The sequence below is a fragment of the Sebastes fasciatus genome, chromosome 1 (genome assembly GCF_043250625.1).
Source record: "Sebastes fasciatus isolate fSebFas1 chromosome 1, fSebFas1.pri, whole genome shotgun sequence".
Classification (NCBI taxonomy): domain Eukaryota; kingdom Metazoa; phylum Chordata; class Actinopteri; order Perciformes; family Sebastidae; genus Sebastes; species Sebastes fasciatus.
Window position 1 is genome coordinate 38,532,947 of NC_133795.1, and position 26,047 is coordinate 38,558,993.

Here is a 26,047-nt window from a genome sequence, read left to right on the forward strand (position 1 = left end):
ACAGGAAGGCTTGTATTCCTAACTTGAAATAGTATTTCTAATGTCTTCACACGCACAATATCCAAAAATTTTAAGATACCTGACTTTATGAATAATGGATTTGTAGTTTCACGGTAAGAAGCTTTATGTATTTATTCTAAAAGCTCTTTTCTGGATTTTAATTATCGGGTCTATATTTGTTTTATATACATTTCCCCAATCTCAACATTATATAACATATATGGCATTTTAAGTGAGCAATACAATATATACAAACACTTCTTATTCAACAGATCCTTTGTTTTGTAAAGAATAGTGGGGCAGACATGGTGGTAATAGAAGAGTTTGCAAAAGAACCAAAGTCCCAGATACGAATCAAAGCACCGGTATAATCAACTAAGGATTAATTTACCCAATTGGCATAGATTGTCATGTTACCCACTCTATTTGGACCGTCAGCAATGGTAAGCGCAACCATCGCTGAGAGCGTTTCAGTAGCGTTTAAGGCCCATGGTACTAGCGGCGTCGACTTAGTTGTAGCATGAGGCATAAGAGAGCAAGCATAACAACTTTCATTAGTTATCTGTCGTACAGATATCGTGAGGGCTTGATACCACAAATTACTGCCAAAATTGTGTGTCTCTTGCCAAATGTGCCTTTTACTCACAAGGTGGATTGTGTTCTCCGTGGGAGTGGTCATCAAAGCATAAGAGAACAACATTAATGTAACACCAAAAATTAAACACAAGATTGAACAGGATGTAACCGCAGTTCTGCGTTCCATCGTAGTCCAACGAAGATGGGTGTCGTCTGTAGAATGTTATCTCAGAAACAAATCAGTATGTGTTATCAACGTGACAGGAACAAGGTGGGGCTTGACCCCACCTTCCTTACTCGGGTGTGTCTGAGTAAGTGTGGTTTTTGATCACAGATATGACTTTATTATGGTCATATATGTGTCTTACTCGTCGGAGTCTATTCCCTCCGTTAAGACAGGTGGTTGAGGAGGTTCACTGGGAGGAGGAACGCGTTTGCAGTGGCTGGCATGGATCCACGTGGCTCTCTCAGCTACCTTGACCGCAGTGTGGGTAGCTAGGAGCACCTGTAATGGACCCTGCCACCTCTTAGCTTTCCAGTGTTTTCTCCTAAAGTCCTTCACCACCACATAATCACCAGTCTGGAGCTTATGCAGGGGCGTGCTGGCAGGGGAATGTAAGGCAGCAGTGATCTGTTTCCTGATGTCAGAGAGGGTACGAGAGAGGTTAATGCAATATGTTAGCATAGCATCTTCACATAGAGCAGTGTCTGGGGGAGGTTCTCCTGGTGGTTCAACTCTAACGTGAGGAGGATCTGCAAAGAGACACTCATAAGGTTTTAGGTTAGTTTGTGCTCGTTTCCTCATTCTCATATACATCAGGACAATAGGCAGAGCTTTGGGCCATGGAAGATTTGTATCTTCACAGCACTTAGCCAGTTTTTGCTTCAAGGTCCCAGGTTGCGCCATTGGTCATTTTTGCTGTTGGAGAGTGCAACATGTGGACCAGAACCCTCTACCTCAAACAGAGACAGCTGGTCAGGGGAGAGGGAGACAGAAACAGCACAACGTGAGGTTGAAACATACATGTCACATGTATTCAATGTGTCATTTAGGTCTTTAAAGAATACTTCTTCAAAATGTCTGTCAGGTCCATGTGATACATGTGCATTGCAGTGCCGGTGTTCACGTGATATGCTTTCTGCTTGCGCGTGGGCCAAATTGTGTGTCAAGGATGTCATTTTCCTGAGCCACAAGATGGGGATAAAAGGAAAGCATGTTTCACCTGTATCAGAATAATTGACCACTTGTTTTTGCCGTGGGCAAGCATTTTAACATTATCACTGAATTTGTTGCTCCGGAGTCCACTAGGAAACTTAATGTTACCCTGAATCATCTGAGCTAAATCAAGGTTAGTAGGCAAAGCATCTTCTACGTTGCGTGCAGCACATGTGTGTGTGTGTGTGTGTACTTCCCTGTTCAGTTGCTGTGGTTGAGTGGGTTCCCTTCTCTGTACACTCCATCTCCTCCCCCAGCCCGGAGACCTGATCTCAGTCTGCCATCTTTAAACGTCATGCTGAGTGGAGGGAGGTCAGCACGTGCATTCTGAATGTCTGTGGCAGTCCATGGGCGGTGAACAAGCGAGGGGCCTCGTGGGCCTGCCACTTGTATCATCGGCAGATTGACAGTTCCAGGCGTATCCTCAGCCTTGGTGCATTTTTCTTTCTCCATCTTTGTCTGAGACCTCGTTGTTATGTGCTGGCCTCCTCTGACGGCCCCATCCACCCCTGTAGAGGAAGTTGAGCTTCCTCCTTGGGTGGATGAGCTGGAGGAGCCTGCTATGGTGTTGGTGTTGTTAGGCGGGTCGATCTCCTTCTTTCTGAGCTTGGGTTTCTACGGGAGGAGGAGGATAGATGTCTTCGGGAGGAGGAGGATAGATGTCTTCGGGAGGAGGAGGATAGGTGTCCAGATCAGGGTCCACTTTAGACAGCTCCTTAAACAGAGGAGAATAGGGAGATGATGGTTTATCTGACTTCATCTTAGAAGTTACTTTAGGCATTTGTTTGCTGTAACTTTTCCTTTCCCTACGTTCAGCTTCTCCCTTTGAGTGCAACACATCTTCAACATCTTCAACTGTTGTTTTAGATTTTCTTGATAATGGTTCTACCATTAGGGCTACTGTTAACCAGCCCTCTCTATTATCTATTTTATATCTCTGTGAACACATCTCCTTCAAACAACTAGATTTATTCAAGTTTCTTCACTAAAAAAAACATTTTACAAAATTATATAGAACACCTCATGATAATGCTATAATTCACCTTCGCCTATTAATCTATTGGCATACCAAAATTAGTAAATGAGTTAGCTGAATTCCTTCAGCCTCTCCCCCTTACTCTGGACACAAAACCTGCACCCTGTAGGTGTGTGTGTTTGTGTCAGTGTCTCTGTGTGTTTCTTGACTCCGCCCCTCTGGTGGATCATCATTGAATTCTGAGCCAGTTGCTCTGCTGCCTCCTTGCAGGGCAGCCACGTCTGCCCCTCTCCGTCTCTCCCTTTCAACTGCAGCAGTGATCAAAAAATATCAACTCTTGTCTGCTTTTTTTTTTCCTAACTCTGCCTCTGAAGCTTTTGCTTTATCGTTATCTTGGGGTAAAGTGAAACAGTGAATTTGTTCAATTAAATTCAATTGCTCTGAAAGTGGGATTTTAGCTTCAGTCAACACACTCAACAAACACTGAGGGGACGGAGTTTTACCTTGGCGTTTAATCCTATCATTAATCATCGCCTTTGTCTGATTCTCACTATCTCAGCCGCTTTGGTCTGCAATGTGATCTTTAACAATGGCCTGTGACATGTTGCAATAAATGGTACGCATTCATCCACCATTTTTTCTCAATTCATCTGAACCCCATTCACAGCCATTCTCACTCACTCTCTCACTACAGATTTGAAGAGCGGTGACTTTCTTCCATACCAGTGCACACTTTCTCATAAATGCAAAATCCCAGTCTGGATTTCCAATGTCTCCATGCCCATTTAGCTCAGTCAGCCGCAGTTTCTCCATCTCAAGCGAGCCTCAATGCGGTCATTCACCATCCGCCCAATCACACATCAATACGGTGAACGGAACTACATACTTCCACACGGCCTGTCTGCCCACTATTCCAACGGGTTTATCAATGACAGGTTGACTTTTGACTACTGTTTTTTTTACTCTGTCGGTCCTTTGACTGATAAAATCTTTTAACCTTGGCTGATTTGGGAACGGTCGTATGTGTAAAATTCTCTGGTTTATAACACAGTTATTCAGCAAAATTCAGCAGCGTAAGCCCGCAAAGCACTTGCACATCAGTAAACAAGCAGCAGTCACAGCATAGACACACAAAACGGGTGCATGCACATCAATAACACCTCTCTGCATCAACAGCTTCTCCAATTGATTTATGCTGAATGAGCCTCCAGAAGGAAACTCATAATCTTTAATCCATGTAGAAACACATTCTATGCTATCCTCTCCGTATTTGGATCTCGTGGCATCGATACATCCTCCCTCAGGTGGAGATTCCTGAGGTTTACTCTGCCCTGATCCCATTCTGGACTTTCAGGGTACGTGTACACGTCACTTTACAACACGGGGCGTCCCTCGTGAGGTCTAGGTTACTATAGCTTAACGAAGATAAAGCTGTAAGGCGGAATGAATCTCGCTTCAGGTGCGGTCACTTTCCCCTTTTCTCTGAGTCAACAGACTTTGACAATTGCTTCAAACAATTGCTTCATATGCTTCATACATATGTTTTCTCTCAAGCACTGTGCGTGAACAACAGCCACCCAACACAAATACTTCTAAGGTCAAGAAACTACAACGTTCAAAATTGATTTAATTTTGAACATCCATTCCTATTTTCCAGTTCTCCTTTTTTATCACTTGCTATATGGAGGACAAAAGATGCCACAAAGAATCTCAAATCACGTCAGGAAATTACTTCAACCCAAAATCCACAACAATCCAGTTCTTACTAGACAAGTGGAAATTGTTATGAAACTCAAGAAACCTCAATTTCAATGTTATATTTCATTATTTATATTATACTGGTTTTCAATATCGTTATTATCAATGATTAAAAGACATCAGAATTTCAACGTCTCACCCGGTTAATAGTTGATTTGTTGGACTCAATCAGGTCCTTTGGATCCCAGTAGAGACGGTCCAGAGTCGCTGGGGATCGGTCCTGTCGTCTCTTAACTTGTAAAGGTACAGGCAGGAGGTTTCTCCTGGATGATCAGTCACCGGTCTCCCGTCGTCTCAGGACGATCTTCCACGGGATCCTGCCGACAACGCCAAATTGTAATGGAAATTCTTTCAGTATTCCAAGATGAGTTCTAATGAACGTTGAAATCAAGATCCCAAACAGATGAAATGTCTTTGTTGTATTTTATTCTTGCAAGAAGAGGCACTGGTTATACAGAGTCGCACAAAGTCTGCAGAAGAGTGCGCCCCCGGAGATTATTACAATGTGACTATATAGAAATCTACAACAGGGACTGTGAGAAAAGGAGTTGTTTTGCACAGATAAAGAGTTGTTTTACCCAAACAGTGTCCCAGTAAAAGTCAACACTCAGTACTTTCCCACTAGATGAGACGAAGAGCACCCAGACAGTAACTTTCCACTGTTGCATAAAGAGACATCAGTACATACAATGTAATTTTCCATCACACGGTTTATAGCGCTCACAGGATTTCACAACTCTGGAAACTTATCAACTATTTAATCTTACGCCACAACGAACACCAGACAGTAGAAAGACACCATTCATGACACAAAGAAAACCACAACTATGGGTTTACTTATATTTCATTGGCCGACGCAGCACCTTGCACCATTTTGAACTTTTTTTGTGGGGGCTGCTTTTTAGCCGTTAGCTAAAAGCAGTGACGTAGGTTACTACAGTAAGCCTAACAATAGGTGATTAATAATGTGAACGCTAGCACTAGGTGATTCAATGTTAGCTGTGCAAGTTTGAACATAACTGTAAGGGTTAGGTTGGATTTTTTTTCTAAGTATGTATGTATACTCCCGTGTTCTGAGAGGTAAAATTACTGTTTTAGTGAATGAAGTCTTGTGGCTTTGAAGGGAGCGATATAACGACTTCAGTTCCCCGAGGCGAGGTGAAGTAGCTGTGGACGGGAGCAGCAGAAAAACCTATTTTAGCCACCTAAAAAAATCAATATCAGTTTAAGTGTAATATTGTTATATTTAGATTATTAACACCACTTTACCTCGAATGTTGGAGTTTGAATAGATAAGGAACACCACTGGAAGCTACAGAATGGGATAGGATATAAAAACCTAAACAAATAAATAAATATATAATGGACCCTTTAAACCCTCGAATTTCTGTTTGAAGAAATGTGAGGACCAGACAAAACGTCCTCATTCATTCACAACTCACACTGGTCCTCACAAAGACAGAAATACAAACACACACACACACACACACACGCAGCATGCAAGCACACATGGACGTGTCTAGACACACCCGTATGTTTGACCCCGTGACCCCATGTCAATGAGCAGAGGTCACACACACACACACACACACACACACACACACACACACACACACACTCACACACACACATGGGCTACTTCTCTAATCCCTCAGTCTGCTGAACCTGCTAACCCCAGAACTCCAACAGAGCTGCAAAACCTAACTTGAATAGCGTCGAATAGAATCTGCTTCTTCCTTTTAGTGGTTTTTCTTTACGTAAACTTTTATTACGAGCTGTAAAGTTAAGATGTAAAAGGCAGAATCATTGTCTGCAGATGTTAGAAAGTCTTATTTATTACCACTTTGCTCAAACTGGTTCTGCAGGTTTCTGTCAGTTTTCCTCAGTTTAAGCTGCTTTGTAGCCTAAAGGGATTTACGCCGGGGAATGAGGAAACTTCCTGCAGATTTAGACCTCTTGTTTGATTCAGAAGGAATTACGAGGTCAGTCAGGACCAGCAGACACAACATCACATTTGTGAGCTAAATAAGACAGAATTTGCCATTTGAAATATTTCAGCCGATAGACTGTTGTCAAGCTATATAATAGCGTATTATATAATATAGAAAGGCGTTATCAGTGGCTATCAGCCTCATAGATGTGGGTCAATAGGGGCCTTCTACACCCACTAGTAGGTTTTTATCATCTATTCACATGACAGCGATCTCTAGCGACTGTAGTAATTACTTTCACCCAGGAGACTGGAGTTCGCATCACCGTGTGAAACCAACAAGGTGTAGTTGTCTTTGTGTTCATAGTAATTTTAACCATAAACACTTGACTGATTGATGCATGTCTAATTTAAGGAAAATAAATTTGCTGTAAAACCTTATTTTCCTTTGTTTTCTTGATCCAGATACTTATATTTACAGTATATGTTTCAATTAATCTCACGGCAGTTCGTGAAATAGTCATGAAATTTAATCTAATTGATTCGTGTTCATAGACACGAATTTCACATTTTCTTCGTGGAGTTCAGCCCGACTTTCAACAACATATTTTTTTGTATGTTTTCCTATGAATGTCCAGCAACACGGGATGCACGAGTCAATTTCTGCTCCAGTCTTTTCAAAATAAAACTACTTAGTTAGGTTTAGGAATAGATTGACTTGGTTAGGTTAAGGCAATACAACTACTTAGTTAGCTTTAGGAAAAGATTGTGGTTTGGGTTAAATTAACACCGGAAGTGCTGTAACTTAAGTACGGAAGTTATGTGACAAATAAATCAACGTTGTCTTCTGGTTTCCACCCCGACCTCCTCCCTACGTGGCGTTCACCGCTCTTTTTACGTCCCGCTTCACGAATTGATTTCGTGCTGACTATAATGAAAAAGATGTGAAATTCATGTCTACGTACACGAATCAATGCATTAAATTTCGTGACTATTTCACAAACTGCTGTGCAACTGGGCTGAATTGGTCGAATTTAAAGTTCAATATTAGGTCATAATCTTTCAAACGGAAAAAAAGAAAGAAAGAGATTCAAACTGTGTAGAGCTTCTTTTGGAAACGTACCAGCTAATAATAAAACCTGCTGCTACCTGAAGATGAATGAGCCTCATCTCATCATAAACTGGAGTGTGTAAATATTGTGTTTGCGTAACATGGATGTTAGTCGGGTCCTTTAGCCTCTTATCCTTATCCGACAGTAAACAACGTCACATGACGTGACTAAACAGAACTCACATCCTGGAATAAAAATGTGACCAGCATGTGTTTGTATTTACAGCCAAAGCATCTTAAACTTTTCCACAGTGAGCGATCAGGTCATGAGTCAACCGAACAATAACAGTCAATGTTTAGACGTTTTTTTACAACCGAGGGCTTTAAAACTTTTCCACCATGGTGTCGTTGCTGTTATCTATCCAACAAACCAAGTTTATGAATCACAGATTCACGATATGAACACTGACCTAATTCTATTGTCGCTCCTTCAGTTCTCACAGACTTTCAGACTTTGGCGTGACCTCAGAGCTGACTCACTGTAAAATCAGCAAGTCTTTGAGGCCCCTCTTGCTGAACTCTCTGCAGACTTTGCTCAAGGATGTAACCCATAATGCTCATATCCCAAAACCTGTTGATAGTCTTTCTTGATGTTTAACAGTAGGTGTGTTTCTCCTTCTTTTCTTTTCAGATCACACACGTCTTCATCTGAAAATGCTCCATTCAGAATGAGGCCTAATTCAGAATATCCCAACAGAAGCTGCTGTTTACATGACCCGTGTCACATTCACTATACTGTCATATTCAGAATATTAGTGGAATATTTTGTAAATGTAAACATAGTCACTGTCAAGTTGTCATGTTACTATTAAAAATATGGTAACACTTCATTTTACAGGTCCGCAAAGTTCATGGTAATTAGGTGATAATTAGCAAGTAACCTATTTGAAGTTTTGGGGGGAATTTCTGCTAAATTACCCCAATATTTACCACAAAAGGTATGGAAAATTACTTTATTATAAACATTATTTAATAATAATAGGCTGAAATAGCATATAATGGTTGAAACAGGGCCCTTAGGCTTGAGAAGCGGCTGTACGCTGTTCTTCATCAGAGGTGGAAAAACAAAACTAATAGAAGATACTTCTGATCAGGCACAAATCTCACCAACGTGTGACTTATTGTCTACACAAATTTAACCTGGAAGCTAATGTGATGATTCAGGGAGATTTTAAAGAAATTTCAAAGAAGTTATTTGCTAATTATTATCTATTTATCAGCAGAAATGGAAATAAAGCACATCAATTAACTTTGTATTCTTTTCCTGGAAATGTATTAAATAAATGACCAGCTATTGGGAAATAGATGAATATAATTATAAAATAATGTTTATAATAAAGTAATTTTGTATAAATTTTGAGGTAAATATTGGGGTAATTTGCCAGTAATTCCTAAGAAATATCTAATAGGTTACTTGTTAATTATCATCTAATTACCATGACATTTGCGGACCTGTAAAATGAAGTGTTACCGAAATATACATTAAAGCTTCTTTAAGGTAATCTAATTTTACATCTTTGTGAATCAGAAATGACGTCATGAAAGCTGACCTATAAAATCCAAGTTGTGCAACAACTCCGCAACTGAGTTATGACTAGTCATAATCCCAGTTCAAGTTATCTTTTGTGTCTAGTCAGAATGACGTTGTAGATATCTCTAACTGGAGTTAGGGATAGTCTAATTGTAATTACAGATATCTAGAATTAGAGGTTAGGTTAAATGACGTTGCAGATATCTGTAATTACCTCAGAAGAACCCTCCTGTGAGTTATTGATCCGGGAAGTTTGAATCTGTGAATATCTTTCACACTTTACCGAACTATCCAAGTTAGCAAAAGCTTCTGCTGACACTGTTCAGATGCTTTGTTGGGCTGATATCCAATGGGAAGTCTTGATGAGCAACGTCATGACAACAACTCTGACCTCATGATGAGGTTTGAGAGATCTGTAACTGTTATTTAGGATAGTCAGAACTGAACTACAGATACCTCTAACTGTCCTTTTGACTAGTCACAATGACGTTATAGATATCTGGGATAAGAATCCTGACTAGTCACAATGTAGTTGTAGATATCTCTAACGTTAATTCCTGATAGTCAAGTTTAGCTATTAAATGTTAAAACAGCTCGCCATACAAAGCATTCAGATTTATGAGCTGAAATGAGAGTTCAGATTTTGCAGAATACAGGCTGATGTTTCAGTCAACATGTTGTTTTTAATTTTGTCTCAGTGTGATGATGATGATGATGATGATGAGATGATGATGATGATGATGATGATGATGATGATGATGATGTGGGGGGGGTGGGGGGTGGAATGTATTTCTCTATGACACTACCTGTCATTTCATCACAGTGTGATGTCATCACATTCTCATGACATCACACTGTGATGTCATCACATTCTCATGACATCACAGTGGGATGTCATCACATTGTGATGTCATCACATTCTCATGTCATCACATTGTGATGTCATCACATTCTCATGTCACCACATTCTCATGACATCACACTCTGATGTCATCAGCCTTCCTTTTATGTTGGCTTTGAAGTTTTCATCCTTTGACGTACGATTCTTATGGATAGACCAACACATTTAAATCTCACACACTTGCTGATATTGCTAACTGACTGGTTACCAGTTGAACATTAACAATCAACGAGGGTGACTGCATTATTTACATCCCAATGGGACAAACGTTATTGTTACCAAGCTCTACGGAGCTGGTGACCGAATTCCTAAAGATCGAAAAATACTGGGAGGAAAAATACGAGGCTCTGATAGAGCTCTCAGAAAACCTTGTCGTGGGAGAAGAGATCAGGGAGAGGAAACGACAACAGTTGGAGGACGACAACAAGGACCTCAAGGACAAGTTGGACCTCGCTGAGAAAGACAGGGAACAACTGGCTGAACTCCAGTGGAAGGTGAGCCAGTTGGAGCAACAGATGCACCAGAGGGACGCTGAAGTCCTGGATCTCATCAAGCAGAAGACGAGTCTCTCTGAGAGGCTTACTGAGACTAGAAAGAAGCTGTTGGACAAAAGAGATGAACTCGTTGACTGCGAGGAAACCTGGGATCTCAAATACAGGAGACAGAATGTCAACTTCTATAAGGTCATGGAAGAGAAAAACCAGTTCTACATGACCAAAATCAAACAGTTGCTGGACGACAACGAGAACCTTCTGTACAAGTACAACGTGAAGCTGGAGAAGAATGACGAGTGCTGGGTGTCAGCAGCCCAACTGATGGATGAAGAGAAGACGCTCCTGGAGGATATCTGTCTGGACATGAAGAAGAAGAAGAGAGGATTCTTTTCTTGCAGGAGGACAGTGGATCGAGAGACTGCGTTAGACAAGATGAAAAGCAAAATGGTTTGGAAGATGATGGAAAATAAAGTGCAGGAGCAGGAAGCTAAGGAGGAGCAGGAAGCTGAGGTGAAGCAGGAAGCTGAGGTGAAGCAGGAAGCTAAGGAGGAGCAGGAAGCTGAGGTGAAGCAGGAAGCTGAGGTGAAGCAGGAAGCTGAGGTGAAGCAGGAAGCTGAGGTGAAGCAGGAAGCTGGGGTGGAACAGGGAGCGCAGCAGGATGAGGTGGAGGAAACAAAGGAGCCGGAGAAGAAGAAGAAGGGTTTTCTTCGCTGGATGTTCAGAAAGAAAATGAGTGACTGTGACAGGCAGGTACAGGAGTTCAGCTCATGTTGCACAACAGTAGATCCCTCTTCCTCCAGCCTTCCTCCACCCATCGGTGTGTGATTGAGTGTTAGATTGGATCCTGATGGGCAAAGTTGGCACCTTGCATGGCAGCCATCAGTGTGTGAATGTGTGTGTGTGTGAACAACCATTTACTAACCTTTCCTCTCTCTTCCTCCCCCTCACCCCCATCACCCTCTACGTCTCCACCCTCACATCCTGTCAAAGGGATAGTTTGGGTGTTTTGAAGCAGGGTACTTGTACTTGTATGAGGTACTTATCCATAGTAGGTGTGATACTTACAGTGGATGGAGGACCTGATACAACCCCACTTCAAAACACCCAAACGATCCCTTTGACTTTAGGGCGTCATAGTGACTAAGTGATTAGCACTGTAACCTCATACAGACACAAACAGCTGTCCGGCTGTGTGGAGTTTGTATATTCTGCATGTGTCTGCGTGGGTTTTCTCCTGGTGCTCAGGAGATACACATATATATGTTTATATATGTGTTTATTTATATATATACTGAATATATATATAATCATACAAATAAATAAATAAATAAATAATAACAGTCAAATACAGTTTTGATGTGTCTGTCTCTGTGAATAAATGTATACACTATAAATACAACTGTATGACATTATGGTGGCTATAAAGCAGAAGTACTGTTATCTGTTTAAGTTGTGATTTAAACAACGCTGAAGCTGATCAATAAAACGATCAATGTTATGTAATAAAAGATGTTCCAGATGGTATTTTAGGCGCTGGTTAACAACATGAGCCGGTTCTGTAATAAACAGTGATATTTTGCAGTAAAAACCATGTGACCTTTATGACTGAGGGGCTCGTGATTATTTTTAATATTAGCATTATTTACTGGTAATTAAGTAAAAAATGTTTCATACATAAGAAACAATATTATAAAAGTATAAAACATGTATGTAGGTGAATTATGTAAAGCAGCACATATCCTACCTGAATGTGAACACTAGAGAAATACTTTGAACAAACTCACCTCTATGCCTCTCTTATGTTCATTTTTTAAATCTGTACACAAACATAAAGCCATTGTGATTCAAATTAGTGAGGCTTTAGAGGTCAAAGGTCAAACTCTGGGTGTGAACCTGCTGGATTCTCAGGTATCTCTGAACGGATATCCGCAACTGAATTATGGCTAGTCGTGATTCCAGTTGCGGATATCTACAATTTAATTCTGACTAGTCATAATTCCAGTTGAAGATATCTTTAATTCCCCTCAATTGTAGATATCTACATTGTCCTTTTTTAGATATCTAAAATTAAATTGTGACTAGTCAGAATGACGTTGAAGATATCTCTAACTGGAGATAGGGATAGTCTGAATGTTATTACAGATATCTATAATTAGAGTTGTGATTGGTGATATCTATAAAGTCATTGTGACTAGTCAGAATGACAGTAGAGATATCTGTAATTCAGTTGTGACTATCCTAAATAACAGTTCCTCTGAGTTGATTGGAGGTGATTCAGATCACCTGTTGTGCAGGTTGTGGTGACTGACTCCTGATTAACAAGTGAGAGCAGCTCGGTGCATTTCCTCTCCAAGTCTTCCTCCATTATTACAGACAGTTCAGCAGATTCAGTCAGTAATTCTGGTCTTTAGGACCTTTTAAAGACTTCTTTGCTGTCTTAACTTTTCTGATCGAGGATGATTTTTATGGTGGAGTTAATATTAAAGAACACCTTTAGGTTTCCTGCATCAGGGCAGACCTTAGTGCTTTTCATGCTAGAGTTTGTTCTGCCTGTGGAATGTAAAATTCATTACATTTTGAAGACACTACCGGTTTAACTACCTAGAGATCGATTTTAGAGATGATTACTTTTTGTAGTACAAGCTTTCTGAAATATTATGTTTAAATATGCAAATGAGGCATTATCTAATGGTGAATTTTGGAGAAATCTACAGACTCAAATAGACAAAGTAGTAAAATAAACACCTAAATGTGTATTTTGGATGTTTTCTTTCCACTAAAGTTTGAAATGTTATGGAAGCAAATTACTACACAAAAAAACACTTAAAATATCCAAAATAGTTAAAGATCAGCGTGAAGTGTCTTCAGTTTCAAGAGTCAGACAGGTGCACTTCCATAATTAAGGCTACAGAAATACAAATATTCATATTTATATAATTTCTGTGCACTTTTGGAGTGTTTGTTTTTGCACATTTCCTCCGAGCTGTGACTGTTGAGTACACAAGTCTTTATTTTGAAGGTTATTTCAATGCATACACATCTCCTGCTCTCGTATACAGCTAGTTGATGCCATTTATTATTTTTAAAACATAGTTAACTCGGGAAGGGAAAGGTTTTATGCAACTTTTTTCACATTATGCTGTAGTACTCCTAAATAAAGACCTGTGGACAGACTGTGGCGTGTTGCTCTTTAAACATCGCTGACTGACAGGCAACAAGCTCCACATACCTGAACTGGATGGAACACATTAATTGAGTATTATGTGTCCCGTCCTGTTTGGTCAGTGTTGTTTCTCATTGGGTGTGTGTGTGTGTGTGTGTGTGTGTGTGTGTGTGTGTGTGTGTGTGTGTGTGTGTGTTTTAACTGTAATCTGCCCCGAGACTGAAGCTCCAAATAAACTGTAAGTCCCACTTTGGTACAAAACAACACAGGAAAACATTATCTAATTATTAATATTATATTATTATTATATACTATAATACTATCTATCTATCTGTCTGTCTGTCTGTCTGTCCTCCATGTAACTACAAGAGCTTCAAGGGTAACTTTGGTATTTGGTAATACACTTACTGGTTGTTGACAGTGTTCGTGTCATTGAACTTACGATAATATTAAACTTGTTTGATTTTATCTGAATGTCAAGACGAGATAAAGACTGACTTAAGACTGAGCTTTATGACCACCTTACACTTAACGATCGAGATCACGGGAGTGCGCCACATCTCCAGCAAAACTCTCCTGATTTTATTCCGGCGTTGGAAATAGTGTTTGCGACAGTGAAATCACTTGAAAAGTCATTTGGTGTAAGGTTGCTACGCTTTCTGAACTCCATCACAACAAACACTTGTGTTTCCACCATGGATGTTGTCTTCCGTTGTCTTCCGGCAACACGTCACCTCGCCAGATTTCAGAACTAGACTTCTCCTTGAGCGAGACTCTTTCCATAATGTTGTCAGACACTTAATAATAACAATCGGAGCCTGTCATGGCAGAAACGAGCACTTTTAGTGGACGTAAATGACAGTGCCAGCTTGCCCCAATAGGATTACAGCTGTTGTCTGCAGCGCTCTCCCTCAATACTGAACCACTTTCAGAAATTGTTGTTACTATTAGTCAGTAAAAAAGTTAAAAACATGAGAAAATAGGGTCCGGGTTGAAAAATACCAAAGTGACCCTTATAATAATAATAATAAATAAATAATAATAAAAGAATAAGGTTTCCGGATCACCAACATCAGAATCAGCCAATAAGAATGTAGTGTGTGTGTGTGTGTGTCATTGTGCTAAGTAAAGAGCTAACAGCTGCTGCGGTGGATTAAACCAGCACAGAGAAACGCTGCAGAGAGACTCACCACGACATGGCCAGAAGTATGTGGACACACAGTGACTGATTCTCCTGCTGCTGTGACAACCTCCACTCTTCTGGTTTCACCTTTTCCACCAGATTATTGTTGTTTTTAATCTGATATTATTGTTTTATAATTACTTAATCATATTATATACTACTCTGGTGTATGCTGTAGTATATGGTATCATATCTCTCTCTCTATCTCTCTCTCTGGTTTTGGGTAATGCATGTATTGCTTTCCGTGTAATTTTGACTTTTTTTTGATAATGTTTTTATTTAAGAAAAAGATCATTATTCACAGATATTTGACACAGAGCATTTTCACTTTCTCCCATCCCCCCACTGCCTGGACAAAATAACATATGATAATATATCTACACAGGGAATGGTAGCTCAAAGTAGTAGTATGATAATAAAAAAAAAAGAAAAAAGAAAAAATGAAATGAGTAAAAATTAATATAAAATAAGAAAGTAAAAATAATGTAAAATAATAAAAAAAAAAAAAAAAAGCCAACAAACACAAAATTAACAAAATAAAACATACATACAGATTAATTAATTTAACATTTTGCATAGGAAAAGAAACATATACATGCTTTGAAATCTAAACAAATTTGTGGATGTTCCAGTATATAGGATTATTTACCATCAGTTATTAACAGATCATGACAAATCAAATTACAGTGCCTGCCTAATTTTGGGGAAGGGTCTTAAGCCTTTTGAAATAACATAGTAAAGGGTCCCATGTTGTATGGAATTGTTGTGTTGACGGAGTATTTTATCTTCTCTAACTGAAGGAATAGCATCTGGTCGTTCATCCAAGCGGAAGCTTCCGATTTCCACTCCAACAAAATCCTTCTCTGAGCAAGAAGAGCTGCAAAGGCAAACACATCTTTTATTTTATTTTATTCGTCATTAATATACCCTAACCCCAGAACTCCAAAAATAGAGTCTGAAATACAGCAGCCCAGAAGATGTTCAGCTTATTACAAGACCAGAACATATGAGTGAGGTTTGCCATTTCTACAGTATGTGACATCGATCACATTATTTCATTGACATTAGGGGACATCTTAGACAGTCTGGCCCTATTATAATGGATTCAATGAGGAACCTTGAACTGAGTTAAGCTAAAGCGGGCACATGAGGTTGACCCGTTTACCCTCCCCAATGCACCACTCCAAACTTCATCAGATATATCAGTTCCAAGCTCTTCCACCGCAGTCTACTCGGATCTTATCAGGTGCTACATTATTGAGTGACATAATAGTGCTATAAATATTTGAGATAAGACCTCTAAGCTGTGCAGGAGTTTGCAAAATAACTTCTAGTCCTGTTCTTGGCGGTAGACGGGGAGAGCAAGTGTAATTTTGACTTTAACTGCTTTTTATTTTATATACGTCTAACTATTTCTCACTTTTTTTATATTAATCTGTATATTATTATATATTCATATGCCCTTATTTCTGTCCGGGTGCTGCTTCATCTTATCTTATATAATTATTAGTCCAGTAATAAAGTTGACCTTGACCTTGAGTTAAACTTGACCTCACACAAATTGCAACAAAAACGTTTTTACTTGTATCGTACCCCCAAAGGATTCTTCTCCGACATATAAAAAGTCTTGATGAATAACCCGAAGGGAAAATCCTGAAAAACAGGAAATTAACTTAACTAGTGACAATAATTATTTAATATTTGAAAGGGTGACAATCAGAGATGGGCAGTCATTCATTCAAAGCCTTTCGCTCCTTTGTGGAGCATAGGCCGTTGACCACAGTCCGCCAGAGTCTTTTGTCCTGGGCTTTCCTCTCCAGTTGTTTCCATGTCAGCCCGCTCTGTGTGATGTCCGTGTTGGGCCGGCCTCTCCTTCTTTTACCTTGTGGGTTCCATCTAAGGGCCTGCCTGGTGATGCTGGTACCGGGTTTCCGGAGTGTATGGCCAATCCATCCCCATCTCCTTCTCCTGATCTCCTCTTCAACAGGTTTTTCACCTGTTCTTTGCCAAAGATCATTGTTGCTGATGGTATCCGGCCAGTGGATGTTTAAGATGCGCCTCAGGCAGTTGTTTATGAATGTTTGTACTTTTGTTGTTGTGGTCTTGGTTGTCCTCCACGTCTCTGAACCATAGAGGAGTATTGGTTTAATGTTGGAGTTGAAGAGTCTGAGCTTTGTCCGCCGGCTGATTTCTTTGGAGCTCCAGATGTTCTTTAGTTGTATGAATGAAGCCCTTGCCTTGCCGATTCTGGCTCTGACATCTGCATCCGTTCCGCCCTGTTTATTGATGACACTACCGAGGTATGTAAAGGCTTCTACTTCTTCCAGTGCTGTTCCCTCCAAGGTCACTGAGTCTTCGCTGGTTGTGTTGACCTTGAGGACTTTACTTTTTCCTTTATGGATGTTGAGGCCTATTTGTGATGATGTGTCTGCCAGTATTGTTGTCTTTTCTTGCATCTGTTGTCGGCTGTGAGACAGCAAAGCCAGGTCATCAGCAAAGTCTAAGTCGTCTAGCTGTGTTGTGAGTGTCCACTGGATCCCGTTTCTCCTCTGTGCTGTTGTGGTCTTCATTATCCAATCGATAACCGTGAGGAAGAGGAAAGGGGACAGTAGACAGCCCTGCCTGACGCCGGTCTTCACTTGGAAGCTTCTGGTGAGCTGTCCTCCATGGATAACTCTGCAGGTCATCCCTGCGTAAGAGTTCATGATTATGTTGACCATTTTTTCTGGAATGCCATGGTATCGAAGTAGTTTCCAGAGGATGCTTCTGTCAATGCTGTCAAATGCCTTCTCATAGTCTATGAAGTTGATGTAAAGCGGAGAATTCCATTCCAATGACTGTTCAACTATGATGCGGAGAGTTGCGATCTGGTCCACGCATGATCTATTCTGCCGAGAGATGGGCAGTATCTCTGTTAATATTCTGAATAGGACCAGATCTGGTCTGCTTCTACCCAGATCTGGTCCAGATCTGGTCCTATTCTACCCAGATCTGGTTCTACCCATTAAGATCTACCCAACAGAGAGCAGCAGACTGATGGAGGTTTCACCTACAGACTGTAGATAAGCTGCTGCCCCCTGCTGGCTGCTGCTGGAACACACTCACTCATTATGAAGATTATTATAATTCTTTTCTTTATTTTTTTCATGCAGATTATCATCCAATTGACACATACTGACTAAACTCAACTGTAAAATAATTTGTGCAATAATAATAATACTGCATTTATACTGTACATTCAAGAAATACTCTTATTAATTTCTTATTTATTCCATTCTGGCATTTAGATTTAACACTCAATAGATCCCTCTTCTCAACATTTTGTATTTCCTCTGTGGTTATTTGTTATATATTGCACGTCTTAAAGCAAATATTTGTACATATTTCATATATTCTCATTTTATTATTTTAAATTTTTATATTTTCTTTACATATATTGTGTTTATATTTGTAGTTTCATATGATACCAGTATCTTCACTCCAGCTTTAAAACTGAGCCGGCTACAACCCCCGAAAGATCGATTGCTTTAAAGAAATTAGTGGCGTTAAAACAAATTTGCGTTAACACGTTAATATTGCGTTAACTTTGACAGCCCTAATATTTCTCATATCATGTATTAAAATAACCAAAATGAACCACAGACTTTTTTTACTATAAGCAAATTACTTAAACATTATTATAGGAATAATTCTGTCCTGAGATGTTTGATCACTATAAGAGGTTCCCACTGTAGAAATAGATAATGCCTCAACACGGGTTAACCTGCAACACATTTTAAAATCAAATGTGTTGTCTATCATGTAGAGATTAGCTGCCTCTCAAATGTGAAGATTTCCTGTTTTTCTTCGTCTTATACGACAGTAAACTGAATATATTTGGGTTTAGAATAATATTGTTCAGCTATAACAAGCATTTAAAAGAAAAATCATTCACCATATAGTGAAAATAATTGGTGTTGTTATATTATTATTATAGAAACAATAAAGCTGAGGAGAACAAACTTTGGTAACAGTTAATCAACAGTTTAATACACAGTGATCATCATCAGCTCAGTCTTCAACAACACACAAACACACATTCAAGTACCGGAGGAGGTTCAAGACTGTCTGCAAAACTTCATTCACATTTTTTCTACATTTTAACACGCAGTTAGTTCAGGAATTTGACTTTTGGTGGCCTGCAGTGATTAAAGGCCTCTCAAAGCTGTAAAGAGACTTTTGTAATTGATCCATTTCATTTTGTCCGTTCACGTGATAATGTGTTCTCACATTAATGAAAAGTCAGTTCATGTGTTCTCATTATTGCTCCTTCAGGTGTTTATACTGATCTCTGCACAATTTCATGTAGGGATGCACCGATACCGGATCAGATATCGGGCTGATACTGACTCAAACAGCTGGATTGGATATGAAAATGGAGCCGATCTATTCGATTCAATTCTATGTTTATATTCTACAGTATATACATAGGCTGACCAGAGGCCTGTACTACGGAGCGAGCTCAACATACCCAGGGTAAAAAAATAAATATAAAAACATAATTCAAAGCGGTATAATATTGTTTTTATTCTGGACTATGACTTAAACTTCTTTGTATTTGTGTAATATTATCATACATATCTGCACACTGAGCTCTGATTGGTCAGTAGGCGGTGCTTTTTTTTTGCTCCGGAGCAGGTCAGGAGTTCAGCATCAGTTACCATGGCGATCTACCCCGGTAAGAAGTGAAGCACCGTCGTAGGACTCAAAACCCTGAAGGGTTAAACCTGAAGTTAACTCGCTAACCCTAAATCCTGCTTCCGAGTACAGGCCTCTGGTCAACTACTGACAAGGTTTATTTATAATTATTTATAATTTAAGTTAAAAACGTCACAGGTGTTGATTTGGAAGCAGATGTTAGGTTGTCGAATGCAGCTAGAATTAAGACCAAAATCCTTTTAGTTAACGTTTCTCTTGAGATTACAGAATGAATCCTATCTAGAGGCCACTAGTGACAACAGTAAACAGCAGCATAGGAAGATAAGTAACCAGTTTATTACAGAAACTGAGTTACTTCCAACCGAGAACATTTTTATTCTAACATAATTTATTTAGATATTTACTCCCAGTGACTGACGGTGGTTCAGTGCATGTGAACAGATTCAGGCATCACGTCTAAGCAGCTCCTCTGAGCAGCAGGTAGACAGCAGAGATGGTGATGGCGGTGGCGCTGTAGGTAAACACGGCGTTATAAAGGGTGTTTGTCCTGATTCGTTCTCCCAGTGTCCTCTGGGTCTCCTCCAGATGCCTCACCATCACCTCTGGCTCCCACTGGTCCTCTCTCTCTGGACTCACTGGTCTCTCTGGACTCACTGGTCTCTCTGGACTCACCGGTGTTGCTAACTGGGGCTGAGCAGCCTGTGTTTCAGCCTGTGGTCTGGTCTCCAGCAGCCTCCTCACCTCCAACATTTCTCCCTCTACTCTACCGAGTCCTTGCTCCAGTTGTCCCAGCAGTGGCCAGAGGGACTCCAGAAGGGACTCTGTCTTTTGGCTGCCGGTCTGGAGGTCTTTTAAGGCTGAAAGAGGCACCGTGGGTGAGCTTGGGGTCGGAGCTCTCTTGTCCTGAAGCACGAGGTCCCTCTGTGTGAAGGCGTCATTCAGAGCGAGCCGGAGGTTGTCGATGAGCGTCCGGAGCTCGCCCTGCTGGGAGTGATGGTTTCCAGCCTGGACTCTGAGGGCTTCCTGCAGGCTCTCTGGACCTTTCTGGGCCTCCAGCAGCAGAGTCTTCAGCTCCTACAGGTGAGAGAGGTGAGGATGCATCAGCTGAAACAAAGATCAATGCACACTGGTGTCCTGGGGACGGATAAGATATCTGTAAATAACAAGAAACTACTTCATAGTGAAACTAGAAGTACCACCTTGAGGTTGTATGCCTCCACCAACACGTCAAGTTACAGTTTACATCCATGTCTTTCGAAAATATCATCACTTCATCATTTAAACGTATATAAACGTTGTGCCTGGGGCACGTATAATAGTGATACTCGTTACCAAGAAAGGTTGGAAGGAGATATATATAAAAACCTGTGTAGCTAACATTAGCAGAGCATGTTAGCACCATAGACTGTATAAAATATGGACGTAGTCTCTGTGACGTCACCCATAGACCCTTTTAGTGTCGACGTCACGATGAGGTCACGGTGTTAGCTGGAGGCTAAACAAAGGAAAGACTGGAGGCTAACACTAGCAGTGGGCTCAAGTTACACATCTAAAATGTCATCTTGCTGTGTTGTTGGGTGCCAGAATCCAGATATCACAGACATTAGAGATGACAAACTGAGATTCGAGGCTCTAGAGAGCTACAATATCAGAGAAACGTTTCAGAGACGGAGAGTAAATGTTGCTAATATTTAGCCCTCTGCTAACAGAGGCCATGAGTCATTGGCTGAGGTTAGCAGAAGACTAAACTATTAGCAACCCTTTCTCTCCATCGAATCCATAGAATCCAACTGCTGTCACCCCCCCCCCTCACCTGCAGCCGGACGCGGTTGATGTACGTCGATCCCATGACCCCGATCAGGGCTCCGAGCACCGAGCCGATGACGGACCAGTTCTTGGTGCGTTCTGCTCTCGTCCGCTCTTTCTCGTGGCTCTCCCTGACGCCCGCTGAAAACAAGGCGAACTTCTCCCTCTCCGAACCCTCGGAGTTCTCATACGTTGTCCGGAGACGACGCTCCTCCTGCGGTCAGAAGAGAGCTCTCTGTTATCACACAAACAGGTACATTATTCAACAGATCTCTCGGACTAGACTAAAGAGTATATTCTAGGGCTGTCAATCAATTTAAATATTTGATAGATAATTTATAACACATTATTTATATGTTCAAAATGAACCTTAAAAGGGAGATTTGTCAAGTATTTAATACTCTTATCAACATGGGAGTGGACAAATGTGCTGCTTTATGCAATAAAGCTTTATGCATTTAGCAGAAAAAATATGCATGCTCACAGCGGCGCAGCTGCAAAGCTTCGAATACCTTCGAATAGTTTTCACTGAAGCTTCAAAGCCCAAAAAAATGGTATTCGGGACAGCCCAATATATTAAATATATAACCTGCAGCAGTTTGTGCTCCATCGTGGCCAGCTCCAGGTAGTGAGCCTCCTCCCTGGAGACTCTGTCCAGCCGGTCTCTGACCTCCTTCAGCCGGACCTGCAGGGCCTCCAGGCTGATGTGAGCCTCGCGCACCATCCCTCTGGCCACCATGAACGCTGCCTCGGCCTGGAAGAAACACACGTCTGAGACTCTCGCTCGGCATAGACGGAAAGATGTTGGAGTTCATCTATAACGTAGGGCATCGGTGAGCTATGGAGAACTGAACAACATTTGGGATTCATTCCTGCCTCTTACTGTCTGCTGACCTCAGTGACCTTGGTCTGGGCCACGCGGACCTCGTTGAGCCCGACAAACTCCTCGTACCTCGCCCACCAGTAGTTGACTGTGGCGGTGGTCGTCTGAGCCGACCTCTGACCCCACTGCCGCCCCAACTCACCTGCATACTGGAGGAGGGAGAGAAGGGAGAAAGGAGGCAGTGTTTTCATTTAGTTTTGTGTTCTTTTGTGGTATCAGATGACTAAAGAGGACCGATTATACTTTTGTGCTTTCTCCCTTTCTGAAACGCCTTGTTGAAGTCCCGCCTTTTCTTCCGTAACATGATGATGTCACCAAGTAACACATTTGCATAACGGCTATTTGGCACATCCTCAAAAAAAACTAGTTAGAGCAGAGTCCAAAAAGTTTGGTTTGGTTGACCAATCACAACAGAGTGGGCTAGCTGACCAACCAGAGCAGACTGGGCTTTTAAACCTAGAATACAAGTATGCACCTGAAAATAAGCATAATAGGTCCTCTTTAATATATGAAGTCAGCGGTGTCTATGGTCTGGAAAGTTGTTATAAACAGTCAGAAGAGGGATTTCCTGTACCTGTAAGGCAGCCAGGGCTCGTTCCTTCACCACGTCGGCTCCGCCCTTCCCATCAGGAGGGGTGGGGTTAGCGGGTGGGTGGGCGCTGGGCTGATGGTGAGCGCTGTAGGTTCGGACCAGAGCGATTCTGCCGGGCAGAGGTCCAAGCAGGGAGAGGCGGGTCAGACAGCACGGTCCATGAGCCCGAAGACAGATCTGAGCTCCTCTGTACCTGACGCGGTAAAGAAATGTGTTTTAACGTAGAACCAGTCAATAAAAGCTCAGGTCTTTCCTCTGAAGTAGTACCTCATTGAGAACGGCAGCGGTCAGAAGTGCAGCTTGAAAACTGTCAGAGCTTCACTTTCCCTGCAGCTACAGAGACACTGGAACAGGCACCTGTGAGAAAAACCAGTGAGATGATTGATAAACTATCAAGTGTGAATGTTAAATAGTTTCAAGGCCTCTCATTTAAACAATCAGCTAAGGGTGAGCTGCTGTGTCAAAGAGATCTGACCACTGAACTGGATCCAGCGTCTCTTATTTCAGATACAATCCAGCTGTTTAAATTTGAGCTCTTCGCAATTTATGTTATTTAGACATTTAGGTGTTAGTCACTGCAATGCAAATGCAAAAGGACTTAATAAACTGGCAACAGAGCGTATGCTTATTATACATCATCATACATCATCTCAGAGGAAAATATTGTACTTTTTACTCCACTACACTTATTTGATACTTTGTTATTTTGCAGATTCTGATTAATAATACAAAATATAATCAACAAATAAATGATGATGTATTATTATGGATGAAGGGGATGGGGAAATTCACATGTTACCCAGCAGTATACATAGTAAAATACTGCAACATCAAAGCAATGTACAGTATATATTAATGCATCAATAGTTATAATTCAATAATATAATATATAGTACATTCTTCTAAAATGGGCCATTCTGCATGTGTACTTCCACTTTTTGTACCCTTTGATGCAAGTACTTTTACTTAAGTAAAAGATGAAAGTATTTTTTTCACCACTGAACGCACCCCCTAAAATAAATTAGACATTTAAATTCCACAATTAGCTAACTTCATCACCACATCAAACTGACACTAATTTTACAAGCTGGGAAAAAAAACATGACTAATATGCACTCTGCACATATTACATGACGCAGGTGACTAATCACATTTACTCAAGTACTGCACTTAAGTACAAATTTGAGGTACTTGATCATTTTCTTCTTGTGTCCCTTTCTACCTCTTATCAGATCTCAGAGAGAAACACAGTACTTTTCCCCTCCACTACAATTATTCAACATCTTTAGTTACAAGCTACTTTACAAATTCAGGTTTTCAGCACAACATCTGAAAATGTACAACTAAAACTGAATCCATTAATTGATTGACAGAATATTGATTGGCAACTATTTTAGTAATCGTTTAGTCAAGAAAGAAAGAAAAAAGATCAAACATTTCATTGTTCCAGCTTCTCAAATGTGAAGATTTGCTGCTTTTCTTTTTACTGTAACAATGTTTAATGTATTATAATAATGTTGAGGTTTTGGACAGCTGGTTGGAGTAAACAAACATCGTGAAGGTGTCACTTTGGACTCTGGTTTCATTGTGATGGGATTCACCAAACAATCAATCTATTAATGGAGAAAATAATCAGCAGATTAATCCATAATGATAATAATCATAAGTCAAAAGTATCTCCAGCTCAACAACTACACCACTAAGATCCTGCTTTCACACTAATGCATGAGTAATAATGATCTAATGATTGAATCTATAATAGTAAACAGTTACAAAGTCAGTACTTTCTAATATGTTAAGTACCTTTTCCTGATTATACTTAAATACTTTTACTTAAGTAACATGTTCAATGAAGGACTTGTACTGGTAGCAGAGTATTTGCACCACTGTAGGTCACAGACAACACTTCTACTACTGACTGATGAGCAGCCAGACAGACTGTAGGAGGATACAGTCACACAGAGACTAACTGCATTAGTTCTGTATAACTTACATACCACTTTTCCTCCAAGGTTACGTCACTGCTATGCTCTGCTCATCTCCCTGTTCATTGCTCACTAGCTCGCTTTACAGGTCTGTTTAGTCATATAAAGGTCTGTGATCGTTTAACTCATATAAATACATAAATATACCTGTTGTCTTCAATGTTGTCAAAGCATACATGTCACACAGACGCAGTTTCTCTGGGCTAACTAGTGTGTTAGCATCCTGATGAGACAGCTAACAGCTAACAGCAGGCTCAGTGGGCTTTTCGTTCAGGCACATAGCGGTCCTTCTGTTTCCGGTTCAGAGTTCACCGGGGTCCTGAGTTCACCGTAGTGATGGGAATTACGGCTCTTTTTAGTGATCCAGATCATTTGGCTCAGCTCGCCGAGAAGAGCCGGCTCTTTCGGCTCCCAAACGGCTCTTCATTTTACTAGTGATGGCGAGCTGAAGCTTCATGAAGCATTGAAGCTTCCCAGCAAATTGGTTCTGAAAAGGGTTCATTTCTCGAGGCTTCATGTGCACACAAAACCACCTGATGGCCAAAGAGTGTAAAACAGGTAGATATGATCTTAACAATGTGATCTCTGATATGCTGTATTTTGCGCCAGTAAAGGCTGTTGGGAATGACTATAAACAATGAAAAATAAATATATTACCATGTAATCCATTTATATCTATATAATATATAATATAATGTCTATTTTCTAGTAAGTATATTATGAGTATATAACATACATCTATAATAAACTGTAATTGTTTTGTGACTAATGCATCTTATGTGTGTAAACCAATCCTTTGGTCAATAATTGTATTGTAGTGTAGTACTACACTACAATAAAATTATTGATAATATATTACACGTGTAATATAATATAATAATGGCAGGAGGGGTAATATTAGTCTCCTGTGTCACTTCTGGAAAGTGGCATTGGTTTAACTATTGAAGATCTGAACCACTTCCTGAACCAGTCACGCGGTACGGCCGGGCAGCGAGGCTTTGGACATCATCAATGATGTCAATGGTCTAAAACGATACAAGCCTCGATACGCGCATCGCGGAAAACTTCCTGGATTACTCGACACACGCTCCGAAGCCTCGGCACAGCACGTAACATCACTAGTGCATGGAGTGCCCGTGGCGCGGAGAAGATTGTCCTATCATTCTGCCTTGAATTAATTAAAGAAAAAAAAAACGGCTCTCGGACGGGAGCCGGCTCTTATCGTTCACTTAAAGAGCCGGCTC

General features: G+C 40.6%; 1 protein-coding gene across 1 annotated transcript; it reads right to left on the bottom strand.

The window, feature by feature from the left end:
* Positions 1-18,841: 18,841 nt before the first annotated feature.
* Positions 18,842-25,107, bottom strand: ccdc51 (coiled-coil domain containing 51). The gene is made up of 7 exons (XM_074647910.1): positions 24,951-25,107; positions 23,086-23,175; positions 22,801-23,011; positions 22,238-22,375; positions 21,933-22,097; positions 21,351-21,557; positions 18,842-20,611 (listed from the first exon to the last, which is right to left on the bottom strand). The coding sequence occupies exons 2-7, from the start codon at positions 23,088-23,090 to the stop codon at positions 19,994-19,996; spliced, it is 1,344 nt and encodes a 447-aa protein (XP_074504011.1). The 5' UTR covers positions 23,091-23,175; positions 24,951-25,107; the 3' UTR covers positions 18,842-19,993.
* Between the last annotated feature and the right edge of the window lie 940 nt (positions 25,108-26,047).